General features: G+C 42.7%; 3 protein-coding genes across 3 annotated transcripts in view; 2 read left to right on the top strand and 1 right to left on the bottom strand.

The window, feature by feature from the left end:
- BRIX1 (biogenesis of ribosomes BRX1) overlaps nucleotides 1-9,824 on the top strand; it is a 16,207-nt gene extending 6,383 nt beyond the window's left edge. Inside the window, exons 3-10 of the mRNA XM_075932581.2 lie at nucleotides 204-247; nucleotides 1,527-1,597; nucleotides 2,568-2,617; nucleotides 2,716-2,789; nucleotides 2,913-2,963; nucleotides 3,665-3,766; nucleotides 4,094-4,222; nucleotides 4,662-9,824. Coding sequence (XP_075788696.2) covers nucleotides 204-247; nucleotides 1,527-1,597; nucleotides 2,568-2,617; nucleotides 2,716-2,789; nucleotides 2,913-2,963; nucleotides 3,665-3,766; nucleotides 4,094-4,222; nucleotides 4,662-4,925 — 785 coding nt within the window. The 3' untranslated portion in view covers nucleotides 4,926-9,824. The remainder of the gene's footprint in view (nucleotides 1-203; nucleotides 248-1,526; nucleotides 1,598-2,567; nucleotides 2,618-2,715; nucleotides 2,790-2,912; nucleotides 2,964-3,664; nucleotides 3,767-4,093; nucleotides 4,223-4,661) is intronic.
- The window catches only part of AGXT2 (alanine--glyoxylate aminotransferase 2), a 66,982-nt gene continuing 58,580 nt past the window's right edge, over nucleotides 4,248-12,649 (bottom strand). Inside the window, exon 14 of the mRNA XM_075932578.2 lies at nucleotides 4,248-4,310. Coding sequence (XP_075788693.2) covers nucleotides 4,263-4,310 — 48 coding nt within the window. The 3' untranslated portion in view covers nucleotides 4,248-4,262. The remainder of the gene's footprint in view (nucleotides 4,311-12,649) is intronic.
- DNAJC21 (DnaJ heat shock protein family (Hsp40) member C21) overlaps nucleotides 9,691-12,649 on the top strand; it is a 21,398-nt gene continuing 18,439 nt past the window's right edge. The window contains exons 1-2 of the mRNA XM_075932576.2: nucleotides 9,691-9,824; nucleotides 12,237-12,330. Coding sequence (XP_075788691.2) covers nucleotides 9,728-9,824; nucleotides 12,237-12,330 — 191 coding nt within the window. The 5' untranslated portion in view covers nucleotides 9,691-9,727. The remainder of the gene's footprint in view (nucleotides 9,825-12,236; nucleotides 12,331-12,649) is intronic.

The following is a 12,649-nucleotide window of genomic DNA, read 5'->3' as shown; positions in this document are numbered from 1 at the left end:
CCGCTCCGCGTCTCCCGGGTCTGCTTGGGGGGGGCGCTAGCTTTGCATCTCCCTGGTCTGCTGGGGGGAAGCAGCTAGTGTGGGGTTGCCTCACCCCGTTTGTAAGTAGGGATCCGATGTAAGTCGGATCCATGTAACCCGGGGACTGCCTGTATACTAAAGCATACACAACTGCTCAGTGGTACTTTTTTCTTTGTTTCCAGACACTAAAATGGACCGGAAGGACAAACTGTTTGTAATTAATGAGGTAATGCTATGACTAAACTAATATTTGTATTTTGGCTTTTTGGAAATTGTTTGTGAGAAGGAGACAGAGAGGTGATGTTGAAATTTAAGAGAATTTTAGGGGGTTTTTTTTTTTTTTTTTTATGAAGCACAAAGACTCCAAAGGCCCACTCTTTGAATTACTAGCTAAACCACAGGAAGTAATTAGTTGTTCTTTTGGATGGGAAATAAGTTAATTCACTTTCCTATATTTAATTCTGACTTGTTGAAACCAAGACTAGTAAGTTAAATATTGATGTAATCTTTCATTAATTTTACTTTTGTTACACATGAATCAATAGACTCAAGAACCTTGTCTTGAAAGCACTCTGTGTGTAGAACTCACTGAAATTAGTGGAAGTTCTGTGCACAACAGACTTGCAAGATAGAGCCCTATGGTGGCATATCAGTATCTTGGGTTTAAATACACCATTCAAAAATTTTGAATAAAAAAACCTGCAGGTTGAAAACAAACAGGGAAAAGGGCTGATGGAAAGAGGCTAAAGATACAAACATTGTGGTTTATTTTTGTCAAGAACATTTGTAATTATCTTAATATTTAATTGGGATGAGTGGCTTTGGGTTTTTTTGGGGCAAGGGTGAGGGGGGCTATAAAGAGTAAGAGTGCAAGTGGCTCTATTTCATGAATTGAAGTAACTGGCATTATGAATGGATCCGTGGTGGAAATGAAGCAGAGAGAGCGAAATCAAAGCCGTTTAGACTTCCCACAGAAAAGATGAGCTGATGAGAGAGGCTGAAAGGTGCTAGAGACTACAAATGCCTGTGGCTTTTGTGATGGACTAAAGACTTCTGGGAGCAAGTGCCTTTTGAATTGTTACCCCTGCGAACGAACTGTTATTTTTTTATCACCCTGCAATCTACCAATGAGATGTGCTTTACAAAAGAATGTGGTGTTTCCCCATTTAACATTGGGAAAACTAAGGCACAAATCTGCTTGAAGAAAGCCACACAGTGGCCAGTGGCAAAGCTGGGTCTAGACCCCAGGTGCCCTGACAGTCTAATACCCTATTCACTGGAGTGCTGGTAGTTGGTAGATTTCTGGGACTGAAAAAGAAAATATAAAGGTCTTTCAAAGTTAAAACTGACCTCTCTGAAGGCTTTCAGTATTAATAATTAATGCAAGACTTTTTGCATATTTTCACTTCAGGACAGAAATGCTTGAGGCAGATTGAGGAGGTTTGTGAAAAGATCCATTTAACTGTTTAAATAGCTAATTTTCCATATGCCTTCTTTCTATATAGATTTGTGAAATAAAAAACTGCAACAAGTGCATATTTTTTGAAGCCAAAAAGAAGCAGGATCTCTACGTGTGGTGAGAAAATATATTGCTTTATTAAATCTCCCTCTTTAATCATACTTGTTTGTGTTCTGACTACAACTCTAGATAAAACATTGTACAGTTTGGAGATTAACATCTTTAGTGATCAACGTATTTCAAGAGTGACATTTTTTTAAAAGCACACTTAAAACTTGTTGATATGGCAATGTTTACTTGCTTTTCCTCTGGCTGTTTCTTACCAGAAGAAAAATATTTCATTGTTTTTTGTGCAGTTTAAGTGTACTGATTTTTAAAAAATACATTCATATTTGAATTAGGGATGTTAGAGTTGAACTGGTTAACCGTTTAACTGATAAGCTACTGCTTATTGGTTAATGGTATCAGTTAAATTCAGCCAGCTCCTGGGGAGGTGGCTTCACTATGGCAACACAGAAAAGCTTCCTCTTTGGGAGCTGGGCTGGCAAGAGCTGCCTCCTTGCTCCCAGGAAGGTGGCTTGGCTGTGATAGGGAAGCCTCCTCCCTGGAAGCTGGGTGAGCAGGGGCTGGTGACCCTGTTCCTAGGGAGGTGGCTTCGCTGTGGGCTCTGCAGTATAAAGCTAAGCTAAACTTTATATTGCAAAACCTGCACCAGGTATAACCTATTACACAATTTTTAACATCCTTAATTTGGATATTTTGTGACTGCTTCAGGTACATTCAGTCTGCCAGACCAAACTTCCCATAGAATACTTCAGATCTTGGCAGCAATGGCAACAGTAAATGAGGCTGGCTTTAATTGCAATAATAATAAATAGCAAAATAAGTGTAAATTAAACATTCGTTTCTATGACTCATCATTTGAGAGCTGATGATTCTATAAGCAATTTTTAATTAAAATATCTAAAGTTAACTATCATTATACAAGAGCCCATTTTAAAACTATTATGGTACAAAGTCTGGTTGAAATTTACTGTAGTATTCTAAAGTATTTTTCTTGCCATTTCTAATGGATGTCTTGTTTCAGGTTTTCAAATTCACCTCAAGGACCATCAGCCAAGTTTTTAGTACAGAACAGTAAGTCTAACTCTGATTGTCACTTCTGTTGCTTTTATTTATGTTTCTGTAGAAGAGTGTCTTTTAAAAACTAAAACTGTGTTTAAAATCATTTGTAGTTCATACCCTGGCAGAGCTGAAGATGACTGGAAACTGCCTAAGAGGCTCAAGGCCTCTTCTGTCCTTTGATCCGGCAAGTATAGAACTTCAGATTACTTGATCTATGGTATCTCTAATCCTTTTTTTTTTTTTTTTGTGCTGCTGTTGCCTTCTGCAGCCTTCTGCATGTTCCTAAAATTATGTATTTCTTTTCCAGGTGTTTGATCAGGAGCCACACTATGCTCTATTAAAAGAGTTGTTTACTCAGGTCAGCATGTGCCAACTTTGTTTTGGGATTTCTTGCATCTTACAAACTACCTTTATGCTAATATTTCAGGTGTAAAACATAATGCAGGTTGCTTGTGTGTAGGGATGTTAAATTGTGAGTAATTGAGTGCATTTTGCATTAACTATTCGACTAGTCGATAGGGCGTCTCCGCCTTTGAAGTATAGAAATAGCTGTAGCGCTTTTGCTACACTTTAAAAGTGAAAGCGCTGTGTGGAGCTCAGTGTCAGCTGGGGAGCTGATCTCGGGCTCCACGCGGCGCTGTCACTTTGAAATGCTGCATGCAGTCTGGGTACACACCAGCTGGCCCCGGGGCTGCATACAGCATTTCAAAGCAGCAGCGCCACATAGAGCCTACGGTCTGACCCCAGGCTCCATGCTGCTCAGCCACTGTGAAGTACCCCCTATTCACTGCCTCTTTCTGATAGAGGCAGCAAAGAGGGGGCGAAGCGACTAGCTTGTCAACTAGACCTTCACATCACTACTTGTGTGTATCTTTTGACTTAGACCCTAATTGTTCAAAGACTAACGTGCTTGAAGTCAATGGGACCAATCACAAATATAAGTCTTTGCAGAGTTGAGACATTAAGTAGTAAAATAAGATGAATTCAAAGGCAATTACACTTTACATTTTGAACTATTGATCATTTTAGATGAAAACTTGTTTTTGCCTTCTGTTATAGATTTTTAGTACACCACAATACCATCCCAAAAGCCAGCCTTTCGTAGATCATGTATTCACATTCTCTATCACAGACAACAGGATTTGGTTTCGGAACTATCAGGTTAGTTTTTTTTACCCATGACTTTTTAAAAAATTGCACTAAATGTATTATTTCATATGAAATCAAAGAATTATAGTAAATCGAAAGGAAACCATTACCAATTACAAGCATATGCTGTCATCCACCAGTTACACAAAAAGTATTTCCAAGTGTTTTATAGTGGACTAAAACTACCTTTCCACACACTTAACATAAATGAATTGCATTAGATTTTGGGGGCTGAATACCTGTAGATCCATGGGAGTAAAATGAGTAAAGAATAATGGGTATGCATAAGTCTGATACAGAAATCTCAAGTGATTTTTCTATAAAATCTATTTGTCTCAGATCATAGAAGAAGATGCAGCTCTTGTAGAAATTGGACCTCGTTTTGTCTTAAATCTCATAAAGATTTTCCAGGGCAGCTTTGGCGGACCAACTCTGTATGAGAATCCACATTACCAGTCTCCAAACATGGTAACAGTCTTGCCTTTGGTTTTGCTTTCATTTAAAAAATTCATTTAAGCCTTGATTTTGCAAGCTGGTCTCTCAGTGAACCGTGTGCCTAAAAGAAAAGTGAGCAGGATCAGTGGTCTCAATGTGGCAATATGCTTAATAGGTTATAATTTTAGGGTAAAATAATCACCAGCATGTGAACTGAGCAGATTTATGAAACTAGTAATACTGAGTTGTTTAATCTCTCAATGAGAAGACAACAGTATTTTGAGGAATGTGTCAGTTGGAGGTTGATTTTTTTTTAAAAGATAACGTTTGAAAGATAAGTGGAGAGCATTTTGTCTCCGCCTGTATTATAGAAGGTTTGATATGAATTTTTAGAACCATCACTTTTTTAAGATACGTTTTTGTGTCCCTTGCTTCTCAGTGCAACTGCATTAACATACTTATCTTTTTATAGCATCGGCGGTTGACAAGATTGGCTGTAGCTGCTAGATTTAGGGAAAAACAGCAAATGAAAAACCTACAGAAACTAAGGAAAAAAGAAGAAAAGACAGTTATTCCAGTCGATCCTACTGAAAATGTCTTTGAAACTCCATCAGAAGAAAAGCCATTGGAAATTGAGTTGGTTAAACCAGAGCTAAAAGTAAATTTGAAAAAGAGAAAGAAATTATTTCAAAGACAAAGGAAGGGGCAAAAAAAACTTTCCAGGGTGGGAGTGTAAAGTGTTTTAAATAGGAAAAAAATAAGCAAACTTCAAAAAGTCATCCTAGTCTGTATGCTTATGTCTTTAGCTATAATAGCTCTTTTTTTTTTTAAGCCAGCACCTGCTTGCCACCAACTTTGAGTACATGAAAAATCAGATTTTTGTTCTGCTCTAGGACTCAACTTGTCTCAAACTGTTTGTTTTTTAAATAAAATGTGTTGGTATTTATGTTAATGTCTTCTAAAGAATGCCTCACAAGTCTCTTAGATAAATATGGGACTGTCAGGGGAAAGGGGTTGCACGGCAGTAGCAAGAGGGACATAAGGAAGTTTGACCAAAAATTTATAATTAAAAATTTGTCTTGTATGTTTCAGTAATTCTGGAGATTTTTGGGGGAGCACTACCTATAGGAGTTTGGTGCTTTATCTAGCAATATTTCAGAAGTTTAGCTCCCCAGTCCTGTCTATCAGTGGTCAACTATAAATCTGTATTTATAATTATGTTGTACAGGTACACTTTCACTTTACAGAATGCAACATGCCCTGAGTAGTGGTTCACTCTTTTTTGGACTATTAGCCACACTATTTCATGGCTCTTGGATAAGAGACAGGATCGTGTAATTTTGATGACAGGATGATTCTGTCACTTCAAAGAATAGTGGATCTACAAAAGCATAAGGGGCTTGCCTCATAGAGAAAAATAGGTTTATTTTGTGTTGCTCTTTGGGGTCCTCCTGTACCAAATGTGCTATTACTACTCAGTTACAATGCAACGTTGTCCTTTGTGGGTCTTATGCTCCTTGATATTTCACCTTTCTCTGTTATCATTTCTAGTGTGATAGGTGCTGTAGAAACATTCTGGGCCTTGTTTTTCTAATAGCTCAGTTATCTATAAATAATTCTTCATAAAATCAGTTTCAAATGTGTTATTTGAAAACAATGGAAATTTTCATTATCTGTTTTTACAGTTATTCATAGTGAGATCAGACTCAGGCCTGTAGTTAGATAAACAATGTATGCAATGCGTATACCAGAACTCAGTGTTGGTAAATGGGATTCTGTAACAAAATCCCCAAATCCTCTTCCTGTTAAGTAAATATGTACCTAAAAAGAACTGGAGAGAGCGGTGCACTTGGTTTTTGAGTAGTTTGTAAGTGCTTGAGGCATGAACTGCCTTTTTTGTTCTGTGATTGCACAGCTCCTGGCACAAATAATAAATCACATACTTGTAAAATACTTTCAGCATCAGTTTTAGTCACCACTTACAGGGTGACACTAACACACATTCCCAGTCCCAAATTTGCCCCCAAAATGTGTGTTCTGCACTTTCCAGTCCTTTTTTGGATTGTTCAGATATTTTAGTCTCAGAGGGGTAGTAGCTGTGTTAGTCTGTAACTTTAAAAACAATGACTTGTCCTGTGGCACCTTAGAGACTAACAAATTTTTATTTATTATATAATATAAAAATCATGAGCTTTTGTAGGCAAAAGCCACTGTCTCAGATAAGCTTGAGATATTTTAGATTTAGTGCCTCCATAAGGATCAGTATCCAGTAGTTGCTCAAACAATTCAGTTGGAATACAACATGATTTTAATTACAGAATAAAACATGTTTATTTAACAACAGAGAGAAAATTTGAGTAAAAATGAGGCCCTAAAGTCAGAAACAGTTACAAAATAAAGATAACTCTTTGTAGTGCCAAAAGTTTAAACAAGCTAGAGTTGGCTTAAGGTCAATTCTTTACCACATATTCCTAGTGACAGGAATGACCAAACTTCTAGTCAGGATCCTTCCCACTGCCAGATGACTGTTGATGGGGGAGGGTGTTTGTCTTATTTGATGAAATGAGATAGAGAGGCGAATAGGGAAAGAATACTTGGGGTCTTTTTTGCCCATTACTTTTATAGTCCAGTCAACTTTGAAATGCATTTTCCTGAAGATTATCGCTGTGTGGTTGGAAATTGGTGAAAAAAGTCCCATACTGTTGTGTGCTAAAATGTGGATTTGTCTGTTTCTGCCCCTCTTCTTTGCCACATTGTGGCCACTTGACAGGTAATTGCCTATCAGTTTTGACCATAGCTGAGTAGAGGCAACAATCTATCCTGTGTCTTTGAGAAACATGTTTACCAAATCTGGTAGCTTCATGTCAGTCATAATTTCATTTTATATTCATAACTTTATAATGTTGCTATATAGTTTCCACCATGTTATTGACTCGTGAGTTAGTTTTCAAATACCTCACAAAACATGCTATAACAAAATTATAATGTGTAGGGTAAATGAACCCTACAATCACACCACTCCCTTCCCTTGCAACACTTCGTCTCTTCTACCACCAGACCAATTCCTGGCCTTTTGTTTAATCCAACTCCCAGGAACACGGTTCTGTGGCCTCCTCCACTCTTAAAGGGACAACATACTCCATTACATGGAGGCTGCTTGACACTGGTGACAGCTAATCCCAGTGCAAATAATCTCATTCAGTAATGAGTACATTCATAGGACCGTGCCATGAGCTTGTCCTTTAGTAATAATAGTTTGAAATAATTGTTTGGAGGTGTTAAATAAAAACCAAAATGTGGCAAGTCTTGAGTTAGTATTGCTAGGCAAGGGCGTAAAGTTGCAATCTGGTTGGCTGCTGCTATCCAGTGATCCCTCCAGAGCAGTGTTTCCCAAATAGTGTTCCGGGGAACCCCGGGGTTCCGCAAAGTGAAAATAAGGGTTCCGCAAGAAAATTCCATTACAACATGTTGCTATTAAATGCTTAATATTTTTTTATGAATGTTATTGAAAACAATTTTCATTTCTGTTGATCTCATGACCTTGTTTAGCATTTGTTTATTATTATCCTTACTTATTTGTGGTCTGCTTTTCAGCTCCATATATAATACTGTTATTAGGGGTTCCACAAAATTCTTTTGAGTTTAAATGGGTTCTGTGGCCAAATAAAATCGGGAAACACTGCTCCAGAGTATAAAGATAAGGATGCCTAGATATAATTAGATCTTGTCTATACTACAGAAGTGAGTTTTGTAATGATTGTTAAAGTTGGTTATGGCTCAACTTTGTAAATAAACGGAGTCCTTACTAGAAAAACTTAAAACAACAACAAATAATCTTGCAGCACCTTAGAGACTAACAAAACATGTAGATGGTGTCATGAGCTTTCATGGACACAACCTACTTCTTCAGATGAATGGAGTGATTCAGGCTGGTTGAGCTGCAGCAAAGTTCAATTTCAGTTGTTTACATACTGTACACAGTCTACAGAGAGGCATGATCCACCATTCCAACATCTAGTCAGCCTCATTACCTGTGATTGCTCTGCTCAACAGTAACCACAGACAGCTTTAGTCTCTTTAAAATCAGGTTACATACACATGATAGTTATGTCACATCAGGATTACAAAACTGGCACAGCAGATACAGATGGATGGTCTGCTGGAGACTGAGTAACAGCTGAGTTGGCTGCATGGGTACTGTGGAAAAGGCTGAATATGGTAGAAGTGCTGTGGGAACTTTTCTCTCCCAATACTGGATAAACAGGTGTTTTTAAAAACCTCATTGTTACAGAAGTAATCTCTTTCCCATTTGGCAGACAATTGAGCTAACCATCTGCAGTGTTTGTTTGCTGGTACTATTCTTTTAAAAAAAGGAAGAGAGCGCCAAGCTGGAGCAGCATCTTTAAAAGTGTCCTGACCAACCGCCCTTAAAGAAGGTGAAAACAAAACTGCAATAGGCAATTAGGGAACACCCAGGCCATGGGGCTGTTTGCCTCTGCCAAACTTTTTTAAAAAACAACTTACTAACAATCTGAATATTTTCCCCATCCACATAATACAGGCTGTGTTTTAACAGTCTCTGGCTGTGTCTACATTGGTGCGATCTTGCACAAAAGCGGCCGCTCTTGCGCAAAAACTTGCTGCCTGTCTACATTGGCCGCGTGTTCTTGTGCAAGTAAACTGACGTTCTAATGTGTGAAATCAGGGCTTCTTGCGCCAGAACTCTGATGCTCCCGCTCAGGAATAAGCCCTTTTGTGCAACTGTTCTTGTGCAAGAGGCCAGTGTAAACAGGCAACATGAATATCTTGCGCAAGAAAGCCCTATGGTTAAAATGACCAATGGAGCTTTCTTGCGCAAGAGAGCGTCTACACTGGCAAGGATGCTCTTGTGCAAAAGCACATGCCAGTGTAGATGCTTTCTTGCACTAAAAAATTTTTGCACAAGATCGTGCCAGGGTAGACGTAGCCTCTGTGCGCAGGACTTTTATACAGATAAATCCCCCTTCCCCCCTGAATGCCCAACCACCCTTGGTTACAAAACAAGACAAGTCCCACCTGACTGTTTTGGGTCCTCACTTCAGGAAACATTGGCCCATCTCTTCTAAAAAGGTGGAACAGGCTGTGTGTGTGGGGGGGGGGGGAGACAGTGGAGGCACCCCACATACAGACTCCTATAAGACAAAGCTCCCAGTATCAGGACTGGCCACGACCTCCAGTAGACAACTGCCATGGAACGTGCTCACCCCCTCCCCTGCCACAGAACCTCGCCTCTAACGTTCTATCCCACCCCTCTCCTGCCGTCCCTTCTTCCCATAGGAGCTCCCGTGGCCCCGCCCCCCGCCCACCTGGCCCCGCCCATGTACAGCTCTCGCCTGCCCCCGCCCTCCGAGCCGGCAGGGGGAGGTGTCTAGTCTCCTTATGGTCTGTGCGCTCGCTCCGGCCGGCCCCTCTCTCTGTGCTGCTGCCGGCAGCGGCTCCGGCTGGCGCCTCACCCCGCGCGGAGCCCCAGCCGGCTCCTCGGGGGCCGCGCGCGCCGCCATGAAGTGTCACTATGAGGTGCTGGGGCTGGCGCGCGACGCCTCCGACGAGGAGCTGAAGCGGGCGTACCGGAGACTGGCGCTGCGCTGGCACCCAGGTACGCCGGGCCCCGCGCCGCCCGTGCCCGGCCCTCCATGCTGGGCCTGGCCGGGCCTGGCCGCTCTGTGCGCCCCGTGCCCCAGTGCCGGGCGGGACGCGGACGGAGCCGCGTGGGGGGGACCAGCCCCTGCGCCCTAGCCCGGGTCCCAGTGGCGGGGCCTGGGGCGCCCATCTCCCGGCGGCCCGGCGAAGCATCGCTCCCCCTGAGGTGTGCGGGGCCGGGGCGGGCCGCCGGTGTTGCCATCTCACCGGTTCACCTGCCGGCCTCTCCCCCGCGTCTCTGCTGCCCCGGCCTCTGAAGAGCGGCAGCGAGGCTGCGGGCAGGGAGCACGCGGGTTGCCTGGCGCCCTTCGCCTCTGCCTCGGGGACAGCCTAGCCCTGCGAGGCTCCCTTGCTGGGTACCGGCCTGGCAGCCAAGTAGCATCGCAAGCCACAGAGTGTAAGGCCGGAAGGGCCCCCCAGGCCTGGTCTGATCTCCTGTGTATCCCAGGCTGCCGCCGCCCTAACCCACAACTGCAATTTAACCATAAGCGCTACATTGGGATGTTGCATGTAGGTTAATTAACTAATTGACTAGTCCAAGGATTTTTCCATGGATTAGTCAATAAGCGGGGGAGCTGCAGTGGAGTTAGTGCCTGACACTGGGAGCTAACTCTGCTGTGGCTCTGCCGTTTAAATGTATTAAGAGCTTGCCAGCTCTTAAACCATTTAAAACTCTGGTGCACAGTAGGAGCTGGGCTGGCTGATTCCCAGCTGTGCTAGGTCCCTCCCTGCTGTGCTTCAGTCTTTGAAATGTTTTAAGAGTCAGTGGTCTCTTAATACACTTAAATACTTTTAAATTGGCTCCCCCCAGCACTGGCTCCTGCTCTCCCCCTTGCTGCCTCTGGACTAGTGGACTATCCAATAAGATTTTGCTTATCTGATAGTTGACCAGTCGCTTGCATCCCTAGTCTACAGCCCCCAGGAGACTAAATTATCTGCCCCAGGCAGAGAATAACGGAATTTCACAGTGTCCAAGGCACTACAGTAAAACGCCAATGGTCCAGCATCTGATGGTCTGGCACTCTTGATGGTCTGGCACCATCAGGAAACTGGGAGTGCTCCAGGCAGCCGGACGATTGGAGCTGCTCTGCCCCCAGCTTCCCAGATTCAGCTGCTGCTAAAACTGATCAGCGGCTGAATCGGAGAAGCCGGGGGCAGAGCAGCTGGAGTGCTGCCAGGTAGGTCCGCTAGCGCTGTCCCTCGGGGCTGCGGGACCATCCCGGCAGCATCCCAGCTGTCCCCGATTCAGCCGCTGCTGAAACTGACCAGTGGCTGACTCCAGGAAGCCTGGGGCAGAGCAGCTCTGCCTAGGGTTTCCTGGAGTCAGCTGCTGATCAGTATCAGCAGCAGCTGACTTGGGGATACCTGGGGCAGAGCAGCTGGGGTGCTGCCGGGTTGGTCCAGTAGCGCCAAGGAACAGCGCTGCACTGCGGGACAAACCCGGCAGCATCCCATCTGCTCTCCTGCAGGCGTCCCCGATTCAGCCGCTGCTGAAACTGACCAGCAGCAGCTGAATCAGGGATGCCTGGGGCAGAGCCGGACTATCAGAAGGGAGGGCTACGAGGGGTCTGGGGTGGCATCCTCCCCCACCCCAGACCCCTCATAGCCCCCCCTTATGATAGTCCGGCATATATGATAATCCGGCACCCCCTGGGTCCTAAAGGTGCCGGATTATCGGAAGTTTACTGTACAAGGATAGGGAATTGATTGAAATATACCAGATGGTATTGGCAATCACCCCATGCTGCAGAGGAAGGCAAAACCTTCCCAAGGTCATAGCCAGTCTGACCTGTGGAGCAATTCCTTCCAGACATGAGATGACTTTTCAAATGTCTTTTTATTGTTGGTTTTCCTTGATAGCATTGTGCGCTTGTGTAACTTTATAGACAGTCAGCTTCATGTGTTTGCATGGTTATGCTAACCTGCAACAGGGAAGAGTACACTTTCATTTTAAATAGTAACATTTTATTCTAAAACCACAAAAGTTGACAAGAAGACTCAGACACGAGTAGTACCTGAAACTATTTTGTAATTCTTAGTAAATTTGTCGTTGGTCCTTTAACTGTTGCTTTACATGCAGCAGTATCACTTTAAGTTTTACTTAAATACTAATTCTCTAAACTTGTTCTTAATATGACTGTTAATTTGGTGGAAGGAGAAACATTAATGGAAGATGAAGCTGATCAACAATCATATTTTAGTTAATGTGGTGATGTAACCCAGACATTCTAAAAAGGCCTTGGTTGCCCTGCTGAATTGACTTTTTTCTCCATTTGTCTGATTTCTTCCCTAAATAATTACATTGTGACATGAGTGCCAGATGTTGCTATGGTCTTAATTTTTAAAATTCTAATGACTTTCATTGCAGACAAAAACCTTGAAAATGCCGATGAAGCAGCAGAACAGTTCAAATTAATCCAAGCGGCGTATGATGTACTGAGTGATCCTCAAGAAAGAGCATGGTAAGTAACACTTGTCTGCCAGTGGAGAGAGAGAGATTGATTCTGCTTTTCTGTCTTGGGCAAGATTTCCATTGACATCATTTGTGGCTTGCTTGTATTGGTAGTCTGGATTGACTCTTGGAGGGTAACAGGCACTTATCCTACGAATAAGGATGTATACAACTATTGGGTCCCAGGATTACAGCCATACGGCATGTTAGTTGTGTTCTTGTAACAAAAGACACTTGAAATCACCTTTTAAACATTGTGTTCCTCGATTGATTTGCTTATTTAAAGTGGTTTTTGCTTCCATTTCTCCCTCATGTGAGTGTCAGGTTTA

The sequence above is a fragment of the Pelodiscus sinensis genome, chromosome 6 (assembly GCF_052426305.1).
Source record: "Pelodiscus sinensis isolate ZL-2025 chromosome 6, ASM5242630v1, whole genome shotgun sequence".
Taxonomy (NCBI): domain Eukaryota; kingdom Metazoa; phylum Chordata; order Testudines; family Trionychidae; genus Pelodiscus; species Pelodiscus sinensis.
Note: the sequence above shows the minus strand (reverse complement) of the source record. Positions and strands in the feature narration are given on the sequence as shown.